The 15981-nt window shown below is 38.7% G+C and overlaps 1 protein-coding gene across 1 annotated transcript in view; it reads right to left on the bottom strand.

Annotated features, from left to right (window-relative positions):
• LOC110288497 (cytochrome P450 2C38) overlaps window positions 1-11525 on the bottom strand; it is a 41947-nt gene extending 30422 nt beyond the window's left edge. Inside the window, exons 1-3 of the mRNA XM_021154826.3 lie at window positions 11284-11525; window positions 8982-9144; window positions 8667-8816 (exon numbers count right to left, since the gene is read on the bottom strand). Coding sequence (XP_021010485.1) covers window positions 8667-8816; window positions 8982-9144; window positions 11284-11451 — 481 coding nt within the window. The 5' untranslated portion in view covers window positions 11452-11525. The remainder of the gene's footprint in view (window positions 1-8666; window positions 8817-8981; window positions 9145-11283) is intronic.
• Window positions 11526-15981: the final 4456 nt, after the last annotated feature.

Raw genomic sequence — 15981 nt, 5'->3', positions numbered from 1 at the left:
AAGCAGTAAGGGAAAAAGGTCAAGTAACATATCAAGGCAAGCCTATCAGAATTACACCAGATTTTTCACCAGAGACTATGAAAGCCAGAAGAGCCTGGACTGATGTTATACAGACATTACAAGAACACAAATTCCAGCCCAGGCTACTATACCCAGCCAAACTCTCAATTACCATAGATGGAGAAACCAAAGTATTCCACTACAAAACCAAATTCACAAATCATCTTTCCAAGAATCTAGCCCTTCAAAGGATAAGATCAGAAAAAAAACCAATACAAGGACAGAAACCATGTCCTAGAAAAAGCAAGAAGGTAATCCCTCAACAAACCTAAAAGAAGACAGCCACAAGAACAGAATGCCAACTTTAACAACAAAAATAACAGGAAGCAACAATTACCTTTCCTTAATATCTCTTAATATCAATGGGCTCAACTTCCCAATAAAAAGACAGAGACTAACAGACTGGCTACACAAACAGGACCCAACATTTTGTTGCTTACAAGAAACTCATCTCAGAGAAAAAGATAGACACTACCTCAGAAAGAAAGGCTGGAAAACAATTTTCCAAGCAAATGGTATGAAGAAACAAGCTGGAGTAGCCATTCTAATATCTAATAAAAATCGACTTCCAACCCAAAGTCCTCAAAAAAGAAAAGGAGGGTCACTTTATAATCATCAAAGGTAAAATCCTCCAAGATGGACTATCAATTCTGAATATCTATGCTCCAAATACAAGGGCAGCCACATTCATTAAAGATACTTTAGTAAAGCTCAAAGCACACATTGCAACTCACATAATAATAGTGGGAGATTTCAACACACCACTTTCACCAATGGACAGATCATGGAAACAGAAACTAAACAGGGACACAGTGAAACTAACAGAAGTTATGAAACAAATGGATCTGACAGACATCTACAAAACATTTTATCCTAAAACAAAAGGATATACCTTATTTTTAGCACATCATGGTACCTTCTCCAAAATTGACCACATAATTGGTCACAAAACAAGCTTCAACAGATACAAAAATATTGAAATTGTCCCATGCATCCTATCAGATCACCATGGACTAAGGCTGATCTTCAATGACAAAATAAATAATAGAAAGCCAACATTCACGTGGAAACTGAGCAACACTTTTCTTACTGATACATTGGTCAAGAAAGGAATAAAGAAAGAAATTAAGGACTTTTTGGAGTTTAATGGAAATGAAGCCCCAGCATATCCAAACTTATGGAACACTATGAAAGCACTTCTAGGAGGGAAACTTGTAGCTCTGAGTGCCTCCAAAAAGAAACTAGAGAGAGCACATATTAGCAGCTTGACAACACACCTATAAGCTCTAGAAAAAAAGGAAACAAATTTACCCACGAGGAGTAGATGGCAGGAAATAATCAAACTCAGGGATGAAATCAACCAAGTGGAAACAAGAAGAACTATTCAAAGAATCAACCAAACGAGGAGCTGGTTCTTTGAGAAAATCAACAAGATCGATAAACCCTTAGCCAGACTCACTAGAGGGCACAGGGAAAGCATCCTAATTAACAAAATCAGAAATGAAAAGGGAGACATACCAACAGATCCTGAAGAAATCCAAAACACCATCAGATCCTTATACAAAACTCTATACTCAACAAAACTGGAGAACATGGATAAAATGGACAAGTTTCTAGACAAATACCAGGTACCAAAGTTAAATCAGGATCAGGTTAATGATCTAAACAGTCCTATATCCTCTAAAGAAATAGAAGCAGTCATTAATAGTGTCCCAACCAAAAAAAGCCCAGGACGAGATGGGTTTACTTCAGAGTTCTATCAGACCTGCAAAGAAGATCTAATCCCAGTTCTTCACAAACTATTCCACAAAATAGAAACAGAAGGTACTCTACCCAACTCATTCTATGAAGCTACAATTACTCTGATACTTAAACCACAAAAAGACCCACCAAAGTTAGAGAACTTCAGACCAATTTCCTTTCGATGCAAAAATCCTCAATGAAGTTCTCGCTAACCAAATCCAAGAACACATCACAACAGTCATCCATTTTTGGTGGAATTGCAAGCTTGTACAACCACTCTGGAAATCAGTCTGGCAGTTCCTCAGAAAATTGGACATAGTACTACTGGAGGATCCCCCAATATCTCTCCTGGGCATATATCCAGAAGTTGTCCCATCCGGTAAGAAGGACACATGCTCCACTATGTTCATAGAAGCCTTAATTATAATAGCCAGAAGCTGGAAAGAACGCAGATGCCCCTCAACAGAAAAATCGATACAGAAAACGTGGTACATTTACACAATGGAGTACTACTCAGCTATTAAAAAGAATGAATTTATGAAATTCCTAGGCAAATGGATGGACCTGGAGGGCATCAACCTGAGTGAGGTAACCCAATCAAAAAGGAACTCACACAATATGTACTCACTGATAAGTGGATATTAGCCCAGAAACTTAGGATACTCAAGATATAAGATACAATTTGCAAAACGCATGAAACTCAAGAAGAACGAAGACAAAAGTGTAGACACTTTGCCCCTTCTTAGAATTGGGAACAAAACACCCATGGAAGGAGTTACCGAGAAAAAGTTTGGAGCTGAGACGAAAGGATGGACCATCTAGACACTGCCATTTCCAGGGATCCATCCCATAATCAGCTTCCAAATGCTGACACCATTGCACACTCTAGCAACATTTTGCTGAAAGGACCCAGATATAGCTATCTCTTGTGAGACTATGCTGGGGCCTAGCAAACACAGAAGTGGATGCTCACAGTCAGCTATTGGATGGATCACAGGGCCCCCAATGGAGGAGCTAGAGAAAGTACCCAAATGCTGAAGGGATCTGCAACCCTATAGGTGGAACAACATTCTGAACTAACCAGTACCCCGGAGCTCTTGACTCTAGCTGCATATGTATCAAAAGATGGCCTAGTTGGCTATCACTGCAAAGAGAGGCCCATTGGACTTTCAAACTTTATATGCCCTAGTAAAGGGGACTGCCAGGGCCAAAAAGTGGGAGTGGGTGGGTAGGGGGTGGGTGGCGAGGGTATGGGGGACTTTTGGGATATCATTGGAAATGTAAATGAGGAAAATATCTAATTAAATTACTTAAAAAAAAACCCTCAAAATGAAAAGGGAGGCATAACAACAGAAACTGAGGAAATCCAAAACATCATCAGATTCTAATACAAAAACCTATAATCAAAAGAAAGAAAAAGCTAGTACATCTATGTAAAATGGATAATTTTCCAGACATATATCATGTACCAAAGTTAAATTGAGAGCAGGTAAACTATCTAGACATTTCGATATCTCTAAGGAAATAGAAGAGGTCATTTTAAAAATTCCAACCAAATAAATCTCAGAACCAGATGGCTTTAGTGCAGAATTCTAACAGACCTTCAAATAATAGCTAATACCAACAGTCCTCAAGCTATTCTATAAAATAGAAAAGGAAAAAACCCTACATAATTCATTCTATAATAACAGAATTACTGTGATTGCTAAAGCACATAAAGACTCAACAAAGAAACAGGAGTTCAGACCAATTTCACTCATGAATATCGATGTAAAAATACTCAATAAAGTTCTAGCAAACTGAATCCAAGGACACATCAAAATGATCATTCATCATGAACAAGTAGGCTTCATTCCAGGGATGCAATGTTGGTTGAATATATGAAAATCCATTAAGGTATCCCACCATATAAACACACCCAAATTATATTTTAAAAAATCACACAATCATCTCATTAGATGCTGGAAAAGTATTTAACAAAATACAACACCCTTTCATGGCAAATGTATTGGAGAAATCAAGAATTCAAGAACCATATCTAAATATAATAAAATTAATATACAGCAAACCAACAGCCATATTAAAACAAATTCTATTGAGAGAAACTTGAAACAATCCTGCTAATATCAGGGACAGAACAAGAATGTCCACTCTCCAAATTTCTACTCAATATAGTTCTTGAAGTTCTAGCCAGAGCATTAAGACAACGAAAGCAAAACAAGAGAGTAGAATTTGGAAAAGAAGTTGAAGTATTACTATTTGCAATTGAAATGATAGCACATATATCCAACCCCCAAAAATTCTACCACAGAACATCTACAGTTGATAAACAACTTCAGCGAAGTAGCCAGATATAAAATTAACTCAAACAAATCAGTAGTCTTCCTTTATAGAAATGATAATCAAGTTGAGAAAGAAAAAGGAGAAACAACACCCTTCACAATAGTCACAAATAATGTGAAACACATTGTGGTAACTCTATCTAAGCCAGGGAAAGATATGTCTGAAAAGAACTTCAAGTCTCTCAAGAAAGAAATCAAAGATATCCTCAGAAAATAGAGAGATCTCTCATGCTCTGAATTGGCAGAATTTACATAGTAAAAATGGCCATCATACTAAAAACAATCTATAGATTCAATGCAATCCCCACCAACATTCCAACACAGTTCTTCAAAGATAGGGAAAGAGCAATTCTCTATTTCATATGGAAAAAGAAAAGTCCAGAATAGTGAAAACAATTCTTAACAATAAAAAACGTATGAGGGAATCAACAACCCTGATCCATAATTCAACAACAGAGCAATGGTGATAAAAATGTCATGGAAGGGGTTACAGAGACAAAGTTTGGAGCTGTGATGAAAGGATGGACCATCTAGACACTGCCATATCCAGGGATCCATCCCATAATCAGCTTCCAAACGCTGACACCATTGCATACACTAGCAAGATTTTGCTGAAAGGACCCAGATATAGCTGTCTCTTGTGAGACTATGTTGGGGCCTAGCAAACACAGAAGTGGATGCTCACAGTCAGCTATTGGATGGATCACAGGGCTCCCAATGGAGGAGCTAGAGAAAGTACCCAAGGAGCTAAAGGGATCTGCAATCCTATAGGTGGAACAACATTCTGAACTAACCAGTACCCCGGAGCTCTTGACTCTAGCTGCATATGTATCAAAAGATGGCCTAGTTGGCCATCACTGGAAAGAGAGGCCCATTGGACATGCAAACTTTATATGCCCCAATACAGGGGAACACCAGGGCCAAAAAAAAAAAAAAATGGGAATGGGTGGGTAGGGAAGTGGTGGGGGAGGGTATGGGGCACTTTTGGGATAGCATTGGAAATGTAATTGAGGAAAATATGTAATAAAAATATTTTTAAAAATGTCATGGTATTGATACAGAGAGAGATATGCCAATCAATGGAATAGAATCAAAGACCAAGAAATAGAAACACCAGTGGGCACTTGATCTTTGACAAACAAGCCAAAAATATACAATGAAAAAATTAAAGCATCTTCAATAAATAGTGCTGGTCTAACTGGCTGTCAGTATATAGAAAAATGAAAATAGATCTTTGTTTGTCACCTTACAAAAAGCTGAAGTCCAAGTGGATCAAAAACCTCAACATAAAACCAGATACACTGAATCTAATAGAAGAGAAAGTGGGAAAGTGCCTTTCATGTATGGGGACAGGAGGAAATGTGCTAAATAGGTCAAGAAATGAGAAATGGTACATCACACAACTAGAGTTTTTGTAAAGCAAAGGACATAGTCAATAGGACAAATCAGCAACCTACAGATTGGGAAAAAACTTCATTAACCCCACATCTAATAGAGGACTAATATCCAAACTATATAAAGAACTCAAGAAGCTAACCTCTAAAAAACCAAACAACACAATCCAAAAATGGGGTATAGAGCTAAACAGAGAATTCACAACACAGGGATCTCAAATGGCTGAGAAACATTAAAAAATATTCAGCATCCTTTGTGATCAGAGAAATACAAATCAAAATGACCCTGAAATTCCCTTCACACTTATCACAATTGCTGAGATTAAAAAACTCAGGTCATAGCACATGTTGGCAAGACCGCAGAAAAAGAACACAACTCTATTCATGATGTGACAGCAAATTGGTACAATGACTCTGGAAATCACTCTGGAAATTCCTCAGAAAATTGGAAATAGATCTACCTGAAGACCAAGCTGGTCCACTCCCAAGCATATACCAAAAAGATGTCCCACTGTGCCACAAGGGCACAGACTCCACTATGTTCGTATGAGCATTATTTGTGATAGCCAGAAGCTGGAAACAATCCAGATGTCCCACAACGGAAGAATGGATACAGAAATTGTGGATCATTTGTACAGTGGAATATTATTTGGCTATTCAGAATGAGGAAGTTTTACACACAAATAGATAGAACTAGAAAATATCAGCCTGATTGAGGCAACCCAGCCCCAAAAGGACATGCATGTTATGTCCTCACTTAAAGTAGATATAAATTTAAAATACAGAATACCCAGAACACAATCCACAGAAGGTTAACGAGACAAAAGACACAATTGAGGATGCCTCCATCCCACTTGGAAGAGAGAAGAAAGCAGAGGGCAGAAGGGGGAATTGGGTGGTAGAGGGGATAAGGATGGGCTTGTGAAAAGGGAAATATGGTCAGGTGTTGGGGAAATGAGTTAAGCCCTAAGGGCCAGCAGAATTAATAGAAATACACATATTTGGAAGATGGGAAGTGGGGTAACCCTCTAGAATATACCAGAGACCTGGGAAGAGAGATAGTCTCAAGACTCTAAGGGAGAGATCTTAGAGGAAATACCCAACAGTGGGGAAAGAAAACTTATAGAATCCACCTTCAGTAGAAAGATAGGGTATCAAGAGGAGCAATGGGGTGGTCATCCCACAGTCAAACTCTGACACAGAATCGTTCCTGTCTAATAGAACTAAAGGGACAAAAACGGAGAAGAGACAGACAGAAAGGAGGTCTAGTGACAAGCCCAAATTTAGACCCATCTCAAGAGGAGGCTCCAAGGCCTGACACTATTACTGATGCTATGATAGACCTACAGATAGAAGTATAGAATGGCTGGCCTCCAAGAGGCTCAACAAGCAGCTCACCGAAACAGAAGCAAATAATTACACCCAACCAATAGTTTGAAGTTAGGGACCATTGTGGTTGAATTAGGGAAAGGGTGGAAGAAGTGAGAAGGAGGGCAATCCCATAGGAAGATCAGCAGTCTTAACAATCCTGGACCCTGAGATCTCTCATGTACCACAGGCAGGTAACATGGTACTTTCTGATCCAAGGCCCCCAACATGTATACAGCAGAGGACTGCCTAATATGAGCTCAGTGAGAGAAAAAGCACCTAAACCTGGAGAGATATGAGGCCCAAAGATGTGTGAATGCCTGGCTGGAAGTGGAGGTGAGGTGGGGGAAACTTCTTGGAGATTGGGCAGGAGGAATGGAATGAAAAACTGACAGAGGTTAGAACAGAAGGGGGATAATGACTAGACTGTAAAAACATTAAAGATAATAATAAAAATAAAATAAAATACCCTTAAAAATGAGGTCCCTTTTTACAGCAAATGGGGGACCATTACAGAAAGCCATAATTGGATAGAATGAAAATACCAACATATTGTGAGGGTACCAGACAGATACCCCCACAATCAAAACTTCTAAATCAAAACTTCTGCATGTATAGCTCAAGGAACATGCAGAAGAAGAGGCAAAAACATTGTAAGGAACAGAATATCAACCAATCTACTGTAAAAAGCTCTCTGAGAAATGGCTACAAAGAAGATGGAAAAAATTACCAAATCAGTATATGTGATAATGTGGGAAAAGAAAAATTTCAGAGGCCTACCCTTAGTGAGGGAACTACATATGACTGCTGGGGTAAGAACAATTATCCTCTATAAATAATGAACCTACTAATTGGTTTTATATTTGGATAATGGTCAGCCATGAAATCATATAGAATACATTCATCAAGAAAGATATACTCATGAGGCAGTTTCTTAATGGATGTACATACATGTAAATAATAATAATAATAATAATAATAATAATAATAATAATAATGGTGATGATATTGATGATGATGATGAAGAAGAGGAGGAGGAGAAAGAGGAGAAAAAGTGAGAAAGAGGAGGAAGAAGAGGAAAATGGGAGGCATGCAATGAGGACAAGTGATGGGAAGGAATGGATGGTGGAAATGGGGAGAATTATATAATTCTATTTCCATTTAAAAATTTTAAAGTCAACTATAAAACTCTGAAAGCACTAATAAAATTTGTCTAAAATATCATGTATGTCAGGTACACACTAGAGTCTATGAACATAAATTTGGGTAGATAGGAAATTAAGAATTATCAAAGCACATGAGATATTCTCAAAATTATAACGACTTTTAAATAATTAACAATAAATTTTTGATATGCTATAGCATACATAATAAGTTCTAAAATATTCTACTGTGAAATGGAAAACATTGATCACATCATGGATACATAGAGCTATAAACATGGGCCTAGAGGAATCACTGTAGAACTCGGACAATGTGGGCGAACCTATGTAACCAAGAAATAGAAAACCAATATCATCTGTCATCTCTTTCAGTAACATTTACGCTCTGGTGAAATGATCCACAATGGGGAAAATACATTTGTGCTAATGAGAACTCATAGTTCTACATGAGTTCTACAACTCAGCAGAAAGTTAACCCGAAACCTATATTATTATTTCTGATTAAAAACAATGAAAATGTTTTAGATAGAACATTACCAACATGACTTAAGCACACATAGATAAACTAAGATGCAAGTGTATAAATTGGTATTTACCCTTGGTTTTCCTTAGTTCTTCCACAAGACACTGTGCTTCTTCTTGAACACGGTCCTCAATGTTCCTTTTCCCCATGCCCAAATTCCGCAGGGTCGTGAGTGTGAAGCGTCTTGTCTCTTTCCAACACTTTCCACTGCTAAAAGTAATGCCTAAAGAAATGAAAAGACACTAAAAATAGATGCTAGGAACAGGTGAGAGTGGAAACCATAGAGAGGTCCCACTGTACCTAAGAAGGAAGCCCATCCCTTTGTTTCAATTTTATATCTCACAGTAAATACTGTGTAACCTGCACAGGAATATATACACTTACTTACCAAGGCCATTATTAATCTTTTCAGACATTGGAACGTTTCCTCTACCAGAAAACTCCTCCCCATGATCAATCAGAGCTTCCTTCACTGCTTCATACCCATGCAATACAACAATGGGCCGTGAACCCAAATACAGAGTGAACACGGGGCCATAGGTTTTTGAGAACTGGAAATAGGAAAGAAAAGACAAACACTAGCAAACATGTACCTTTAGTCTACATAGTGTAAACCTCATTCACACTGATATTATCTCTGTATTTTAATGTTTTTATTTAGGCAAACTCACTTTCAAATGGTTCTGAAGCTTACTTATATAACATTATGGTAATTATCAATTGCCTATAGTCAACCATGTAATGGCTTAGGGTTCAGGCAGTTGTTATGCAAAGATTACAATGAATTTTTTCATCAACACATTCAGCAGGACACCAGTCACCAGAACTCCAGGTAGGCTATCACTTGGCTGCAGACTGCCCTCTCTTTCTCAGTGCCTATCAACTCAAACTGAAATCATGCCTCTCACCCTTCTCACCTTCTCCAACCTACTAACTTGAACAAAAATATCCTGCTCAACCAGACACCACCTTATTCTGTAGAAATCCAGACTACAACTTGGGTGGATACCTTCAACTCAACTACAGGCCACTCAGACCAGAAGATGAACACAAAACAGAAGTCAAGGTACAAAATGCCCACACTACTAAATTTAATTTATAGAGTTAGTAATATACGTCAAACTTCTGATATCATATTTACAGAGAGGACATCATATTGGACCATAATGAACAAAGAGTAGTAAAAGAATTCTTAAGGAGTAAAAATACTGTTCAAGGTACAACAATATAACACATGAAATTTTACTATTGAACTATAGTGATATAGTACTCATAGAAAATAGACAAGAAGACCAATGAAGTAGAAAAATGATGCAGAAATAAAGCAATAAAGCTAGGCCCATATGAGGTTTGAAGTGTAAAGTTTTAAGTTACCACAAATGATTCTACTGATCATTCCAGATTGGGTTTATTGCTACTACAAACACAGAGAGTGGGCACTCCAGAAGCTGTACCACACATACGCAGTATTTTCTGGAAAAAAAATGGTCCCTTATCTCACAGCATTTTGGACTCCAGACTTAGGCTTGCATGAACTAAAAATAGATATGAATATCACCAGTTATGCTGAAAGTTTGAATTCTTCTTTCCCATTTCTTGTATTACTCCATGTCCACTGGTGTTAAATTAGGCATCAATTTATTTCTCTAGAGTCCAGGATCAAATAGATGACTTCAGTAAAAATTTATGTCTAAAAGTGTACCTAACTTACTGAAAAAATATTACTATTGGCCTTCAACAAAAGATAAAGAAAAAAACTCCTGTTTTAAAAGATAAGTAGTATTCACATGTTTTTCTTTTTTCCCATTATCTTTTCTTTTACTGGATATTTTCCTTATTTACATTTCAAATGTTTTCTCCTTTCCCAATTTCTCCTCCAGAAACTCCCCTATTCATACTCTCCTCTCCCTCCTTCTATGAGGATGCTACCCCACCCACATACCCACTCCAGTCTGCCTTTCCTGGCATTTCCCTATGCTGACACATCAAGCCTTCACAGGAATAAGGCCATAGTCCGATACATATGCAGCTGGAGTCATGAGTGCCTCAATGTGTACTCTTTGGTGGTTTAGTCCCTAGGAGCTCTGGTTAGTTGATACTGTTTTTCTTTCTATGGGGTTGCAAACCCCTTCACCTACTTCAGTCCTTTCTCTAACTCATCCAGTCCAATGATTTCCTGTAAGGGTTCAACAATGTATATTTCAGGCTCTGGCCAAGCCTCTCAGGAGACAGCCATATCAGTTTCCTGTCAATAAGCACTTCTTGGCATCCACAATAGTATATGCATTTGGTGACCATGTGTGGGGTAGGTACCCAGGTAGGGCAGTCTTTGAAGAGCCCTTCAGTCTTTGCTCCAAACTTTGCCTCCATTTCTCCTCCTGTGAATGGTAGATTAAGTGAGTAGGGTAACAACTGGGAGGGCAGAGGGGAAGCTTCAGTCAGGATGTTAGTAACGAAATTTATTAATGAAATAAGCGAACTGGTCTAAACTTCTTCAACCTGAAAATTTGTTTGTTACTCTCTTTCTGACAAGTGCCAGTGGTAAAAGGCATGAGGTACACAATACTTAGCAAGATATATGACTCTATGATTATTTAAACATTACTGCCTCTAGGACTACATTTTCTTTTAAAGCAACTCCCAATTTATCTTTGCTATAAAGGTATTAGAGGAGCACAAGGAATACTTACATTGGTTAAGGATTGGCTGAAGTTCTTCACATCTATCTGAAGGAAATTACCAATAATCGGGAAAGGAGTGGGGCCAGGAGGGAGCCTCCCTCTGCCAGACCTCTGTGTCCATAGTGAGAGGAGAATGAGAGAGGAGAGTGTGAGCACCAGGAATGTGACAAGATCCATGGAGACCCTCCGTATTCATACAGTTGTGATCAGGCACCACTGATCTGTTATAGCAATTAAACAGCATGTTCTTTTTTGAGCATTGTTGAGTAACCCATTAGGAAATCTCTAATCTCATTCAAGTACACTTTGTCCCTTTGGTAGAGATGTTATTTACCCTTGAACATTACACGGTGCCCATTTGAATATCTGGTTAACTGTGCAGGCTTATGTCCAAGTATTGCTACTAAAAGTAAACAAACATGTTTCAAAAGTGCAGTTATCCTTGAAAAGTAATAGATTAATTTTGAAATTCAAGATAACTCCTCAACCATTACATATCAGCTTAGTGACCAGGTGGTCATAAATGATGTATTTCATATATAACTTGTGAATATTGTTATACTCTAAGAAATAAATTTATTTTTAATAACATCATATGATATAACATAGGTAGGCCTCTAACTAACATTTTTTCTGCTATATTGCCTCAATAGCTAGATATATATTTATGCACCACATGATCATGCATACTTACATTTTTTTCCTATATTAAACATGCCAACATATTTTGTTCAATAATGTAAGCTTTATAGCTCCTTATTAAACTCTTGTAAAATAAAAAGCTAAGAAAACAAAACATACATATCAGTCACACATCCTTACTCAACCATGAAAGACCAGTATTCTTTCGCTAAAGCTGGTGGAACAAAAAGAACTGTCAGTGTCTCACAGCTCATAGCTTGAAGAACTTAGACTTCACTGTGACTAATGAGCATGCTTACTATAGACTTTGCTATAGATTCATAAAAAAAAGTCTTAGAATTCTTCACTTTCCACTAATGAACATGTAATTCTCGCTAAGCAGAATTCTACCCAGAGAAAACAACAATAATTGACACTACCTAAACCTCCCCAAACAGCACCACCATAAGGGCACCAAGTGTTAAGATGCCTGAGTCTAAAGGAGAACATTTCTAGCTTAACACACCTGTTGCATTTGGCACCCTTCCATACACAAAAACATTCAGTACAATTATATGTACAATTTCTTGACCTTGAACCATGCATTACATTGATCATAACAACTACCATTATCAGTGAACATGAATCTAGTTAATAATTATGTCAGTATTTTAAGTACAAAATTAAATTGTTTGGTTATTTTGTAATGCTTAGAATGTAAATGACCCAATATCATGATTCTCATCATTATTTACAGCAGAGTAAGAACTAATTTGTTGCTTTCATATCATACTACTCTAAATCCTCCAAATAACAGATTGGGATTCATCAATCTCAGATTTATTTTTCACCTGGAAACTGGTGCAATTTTACTTATTTATAAGTCAGAAGTTTAGGGTTATCAATTTTATATAAAATATAAAAATTGTAAAATACTAAAAAGAGATGGACTCTGAACTCAAGTAGTCTAAATTTTGTCTTACTTTTTAATGAAGGATCTGTTGATGATTCATGAAGTACCTCCAATTTGTCTATCAAAGGTGAATTGTCTCTTGTGAAAACTGTTTCTTGACCTTTTATTTAATTTTATTTTTTGACTTGTTTGCTCATCTTTACTTATTTCTTAAAAATATTTTGATATTTTATAAAGAAATTATTACTGCATATTCATTACACAATTAAATAGAATTCAAGACACCATTTTATTTAAGTATATCATGACTTTGACATTATAAACACACTTTGTTTACCAGGTTCGTTCTTCTTAATCATCTTTCACTTCTGAAGTGGTCCCTCTTCCATGTTATAGACTACACTTTCTATTTAAGAAAAATTCCAAAGTAGAGGCCCCAGGGAGTCTATGGGAGTTACTCTACCTGAGATTCCTAGCAGTGGCATCTGAAGTGGCCACTGTCTGTTGCCAGGCAAGACTCCCAGTGGAGGAATAAGTGTAGCAACTCACTCATAGAACTTTCAACCTAAAAGATATCCTGCCTACAAGATATGCAGGAACAAAGATGGAGCAAAGTTGGAAGGAATGGCCAACCAATGACTGTGCCAAATTGAGACACATCCCTTAGGCAGAAACCAATTCCTGACAGGATACTCTGCTATTCTTGCAGGCATTGGCCTAGCATAACTCTGAGATGCTACACCCAGCAGCCTATGGAAACAAAGACAGAGACTCAGAGCCAAATATTAAATAGAGCTTGGAAAGTCTTTTGAAAGAGTTGGAGAAATGATTGATGGACCCTAAGAGAATGGGAACTCGAACAGAGTCAAAACTTAACCCTTGGGGATTCCCAGAGACTGAACCACCAGCCAAAGAGCAAGCATGGTTTGGAAATGCTCCCAACCCCACACATATGTAGCAGATATTCAGCATGGTCTTCATGTGGGTCCCCCAGCAAAATGAGAAGAGGCTGGTGCTAAACCTGTTGGCTGACCCTGGACCCCACTCCCCTAATTGGGCTGCCTTGACTGGCCTCAGTGGAAGAGGGTTGTGGGGAAGTGTAATGGGAAATGCAGTCTTTTCCCTGGTTGAACTAAGGCTAGAAGTCCCAGAAACACTGAAAAGTACAGTGGAAGCTTTGTCTGTTTCAGTCCACCAGGCCCCTGTCACTATCTCCATAGATTTGTGACCATCAGTCATGTAAGGGCAATGCTCTAACCCACCACCCACATGTAAATGAGATATCCCTAACATCTCAGACAAAGATAATAGGAAAAGAGATGTGGTCTGGGATCACATAGGCTCAAGACAGAGATGTCCATGCTAATGATGTACACACAGGAAATTGGCATCCCCCTTTTCAGGTCAACCACCTCAGTCTATGGAACTTGTCACACAGATCCTACTGGAAGTGGGTGTGACACTGGAGGGCATAGGCAATAAACTTTTCTTCCTAGACATTCCTCCCTGAAAAAGGCCCACCATGAGAAAAGGGGCATGGATTTACATATCTACTTCCCATCATGGCAATAAATGGTTTAGAACCACACACTCTCTTTTCATCGAGATCGACTGTGGTGAGCCATGGAAAAAAGACTTTGCCTATAGAGCCACCATATACTGTCTCAGGGAAAGCCTCTCAGCACTCTCAGTCAGGATCTATCGCCACCAAGTCTTTTGCCATTAAGCTCAGTGGGACCAGGCAGAGCGCCCCCTTTCCCCCAGGCCAGACTAGATCCAGACCTCTGGCTCAGTTCTCAGCTATTCTGAGTCTTCCAGCAGCACCTTGATGCCCAAGAGCCTGGGACTTGCACTGCCCCAGCCTCTTTGCAGTATTGGGGATCCCAAGCCTACTCTAGATGTCCCATGACTCAGACTGTGTTTTCGCACTCGGAGTAGTACCTTCATTCTTCCCTATAGACAAGCACCCACCTGGATTGGCATGGGATTACTGCAGTCAAACTCCCCTAGGATTGCCTCCTCAAGCAATAGCCATGCACTGTAGTAGTGCAGACAAGGGACCCACAATCCTACAACAGGTATTCCTAGGAGAAAATGGCTATGACTTTAGGTGAAACACCAAATAAAGGGAAGATAGATGGGTAGGGTCACTCAGGCATCTCAAAATATTTAACATAGAAATTTTCCTGTCAAAAGTAAAGACGGGGACAATAAATGGAACAGAGACTGAAGGAAAGGCCATTCAGAGACTGTCCTACCTAGAGATCCATTCCATCTGCAGACACTAAACCTCCACACTGTTTCTGATGCCAAGAAGTGCTTGTTGATAGGAGCTTGATATGACTGGTCCCTGAGAGGTTCTACCAGCCCCTGACCAATACAGATGCATGTACTCACAGCCAACCATTGGATGGAGCCCAGGGACCCAAATGGAAGAGCTAGAGGTAGGACCAAAGGAGCTCAGTGGGATTGCAACCCCATAAAAAGAACAATATCAACTAACTGGACCACACAAAGCTCCTGAATAAATCACCACCAAAGATTATACAAGGAGGGAGCCAGGACTCCAGATACATATTTAGCAGAGAATGGCCTTATCTGATATCAGTGGGAGGGGAGGGATACTTGATGCTCTAGCTTAGGTGGATGCGAGAGCCATGAGGCAGGAGTGGGTAAATGGGTGGAAGTGCACCCTCCTAGAGGCAAACCGGAGAGGGGGGATGCAATGGAGGTTTGTGGAGGGGTAACCAGGAAGTGGGATATCATTTGTAATGTAATGAATAAAATGATTAATACTATAATACAAGTAAAAGACTATAATACAAGAAAAAAGACAATCATGAATCAAGACCTTAGTCCTATTTATCAAAGGATGCATTAAGCAAAGTGGATATAAAAAAGAGGAGAAATCTGAGCAATAGACCTGCCAGATTCTTGGCCTAGAATACATGCCACCCTTCCCATATAAGGAAATGTCACCTGGGGTCATATAGCCCAAAAGAGAATTCTCCATGCTAATGAGATATCTAGAAACTCTGAGGATTTAGCCAATATGCTTCCCTTCCTGGACATTCTTCCCTTCAAAAGGTATTTACTCTCTAGTCCACCCTGAGGAGTTTGTATGCACCCATTTCCCACGATGAACAATCAATAAACATTTTGGGACCAAGGAC

The sequence above is a fragment of the Mus caroli genome, unplaced genomic scaffold (assembly GCF_978045245.1).
Source record: "Mus caroli unplaced genomic scaffold, Mus_caroli_1 scaffold_20, whole genome shotgun sequence".
Taxonomy (NCBI): Eukaryota; Metazoa; Chordata; class Mammalia; order Rodentia; family Muridae; genus Mus; species Mus caroli.
This window is presented reverse-complemented; position numbering and strand designations above follow the sequence as displayed.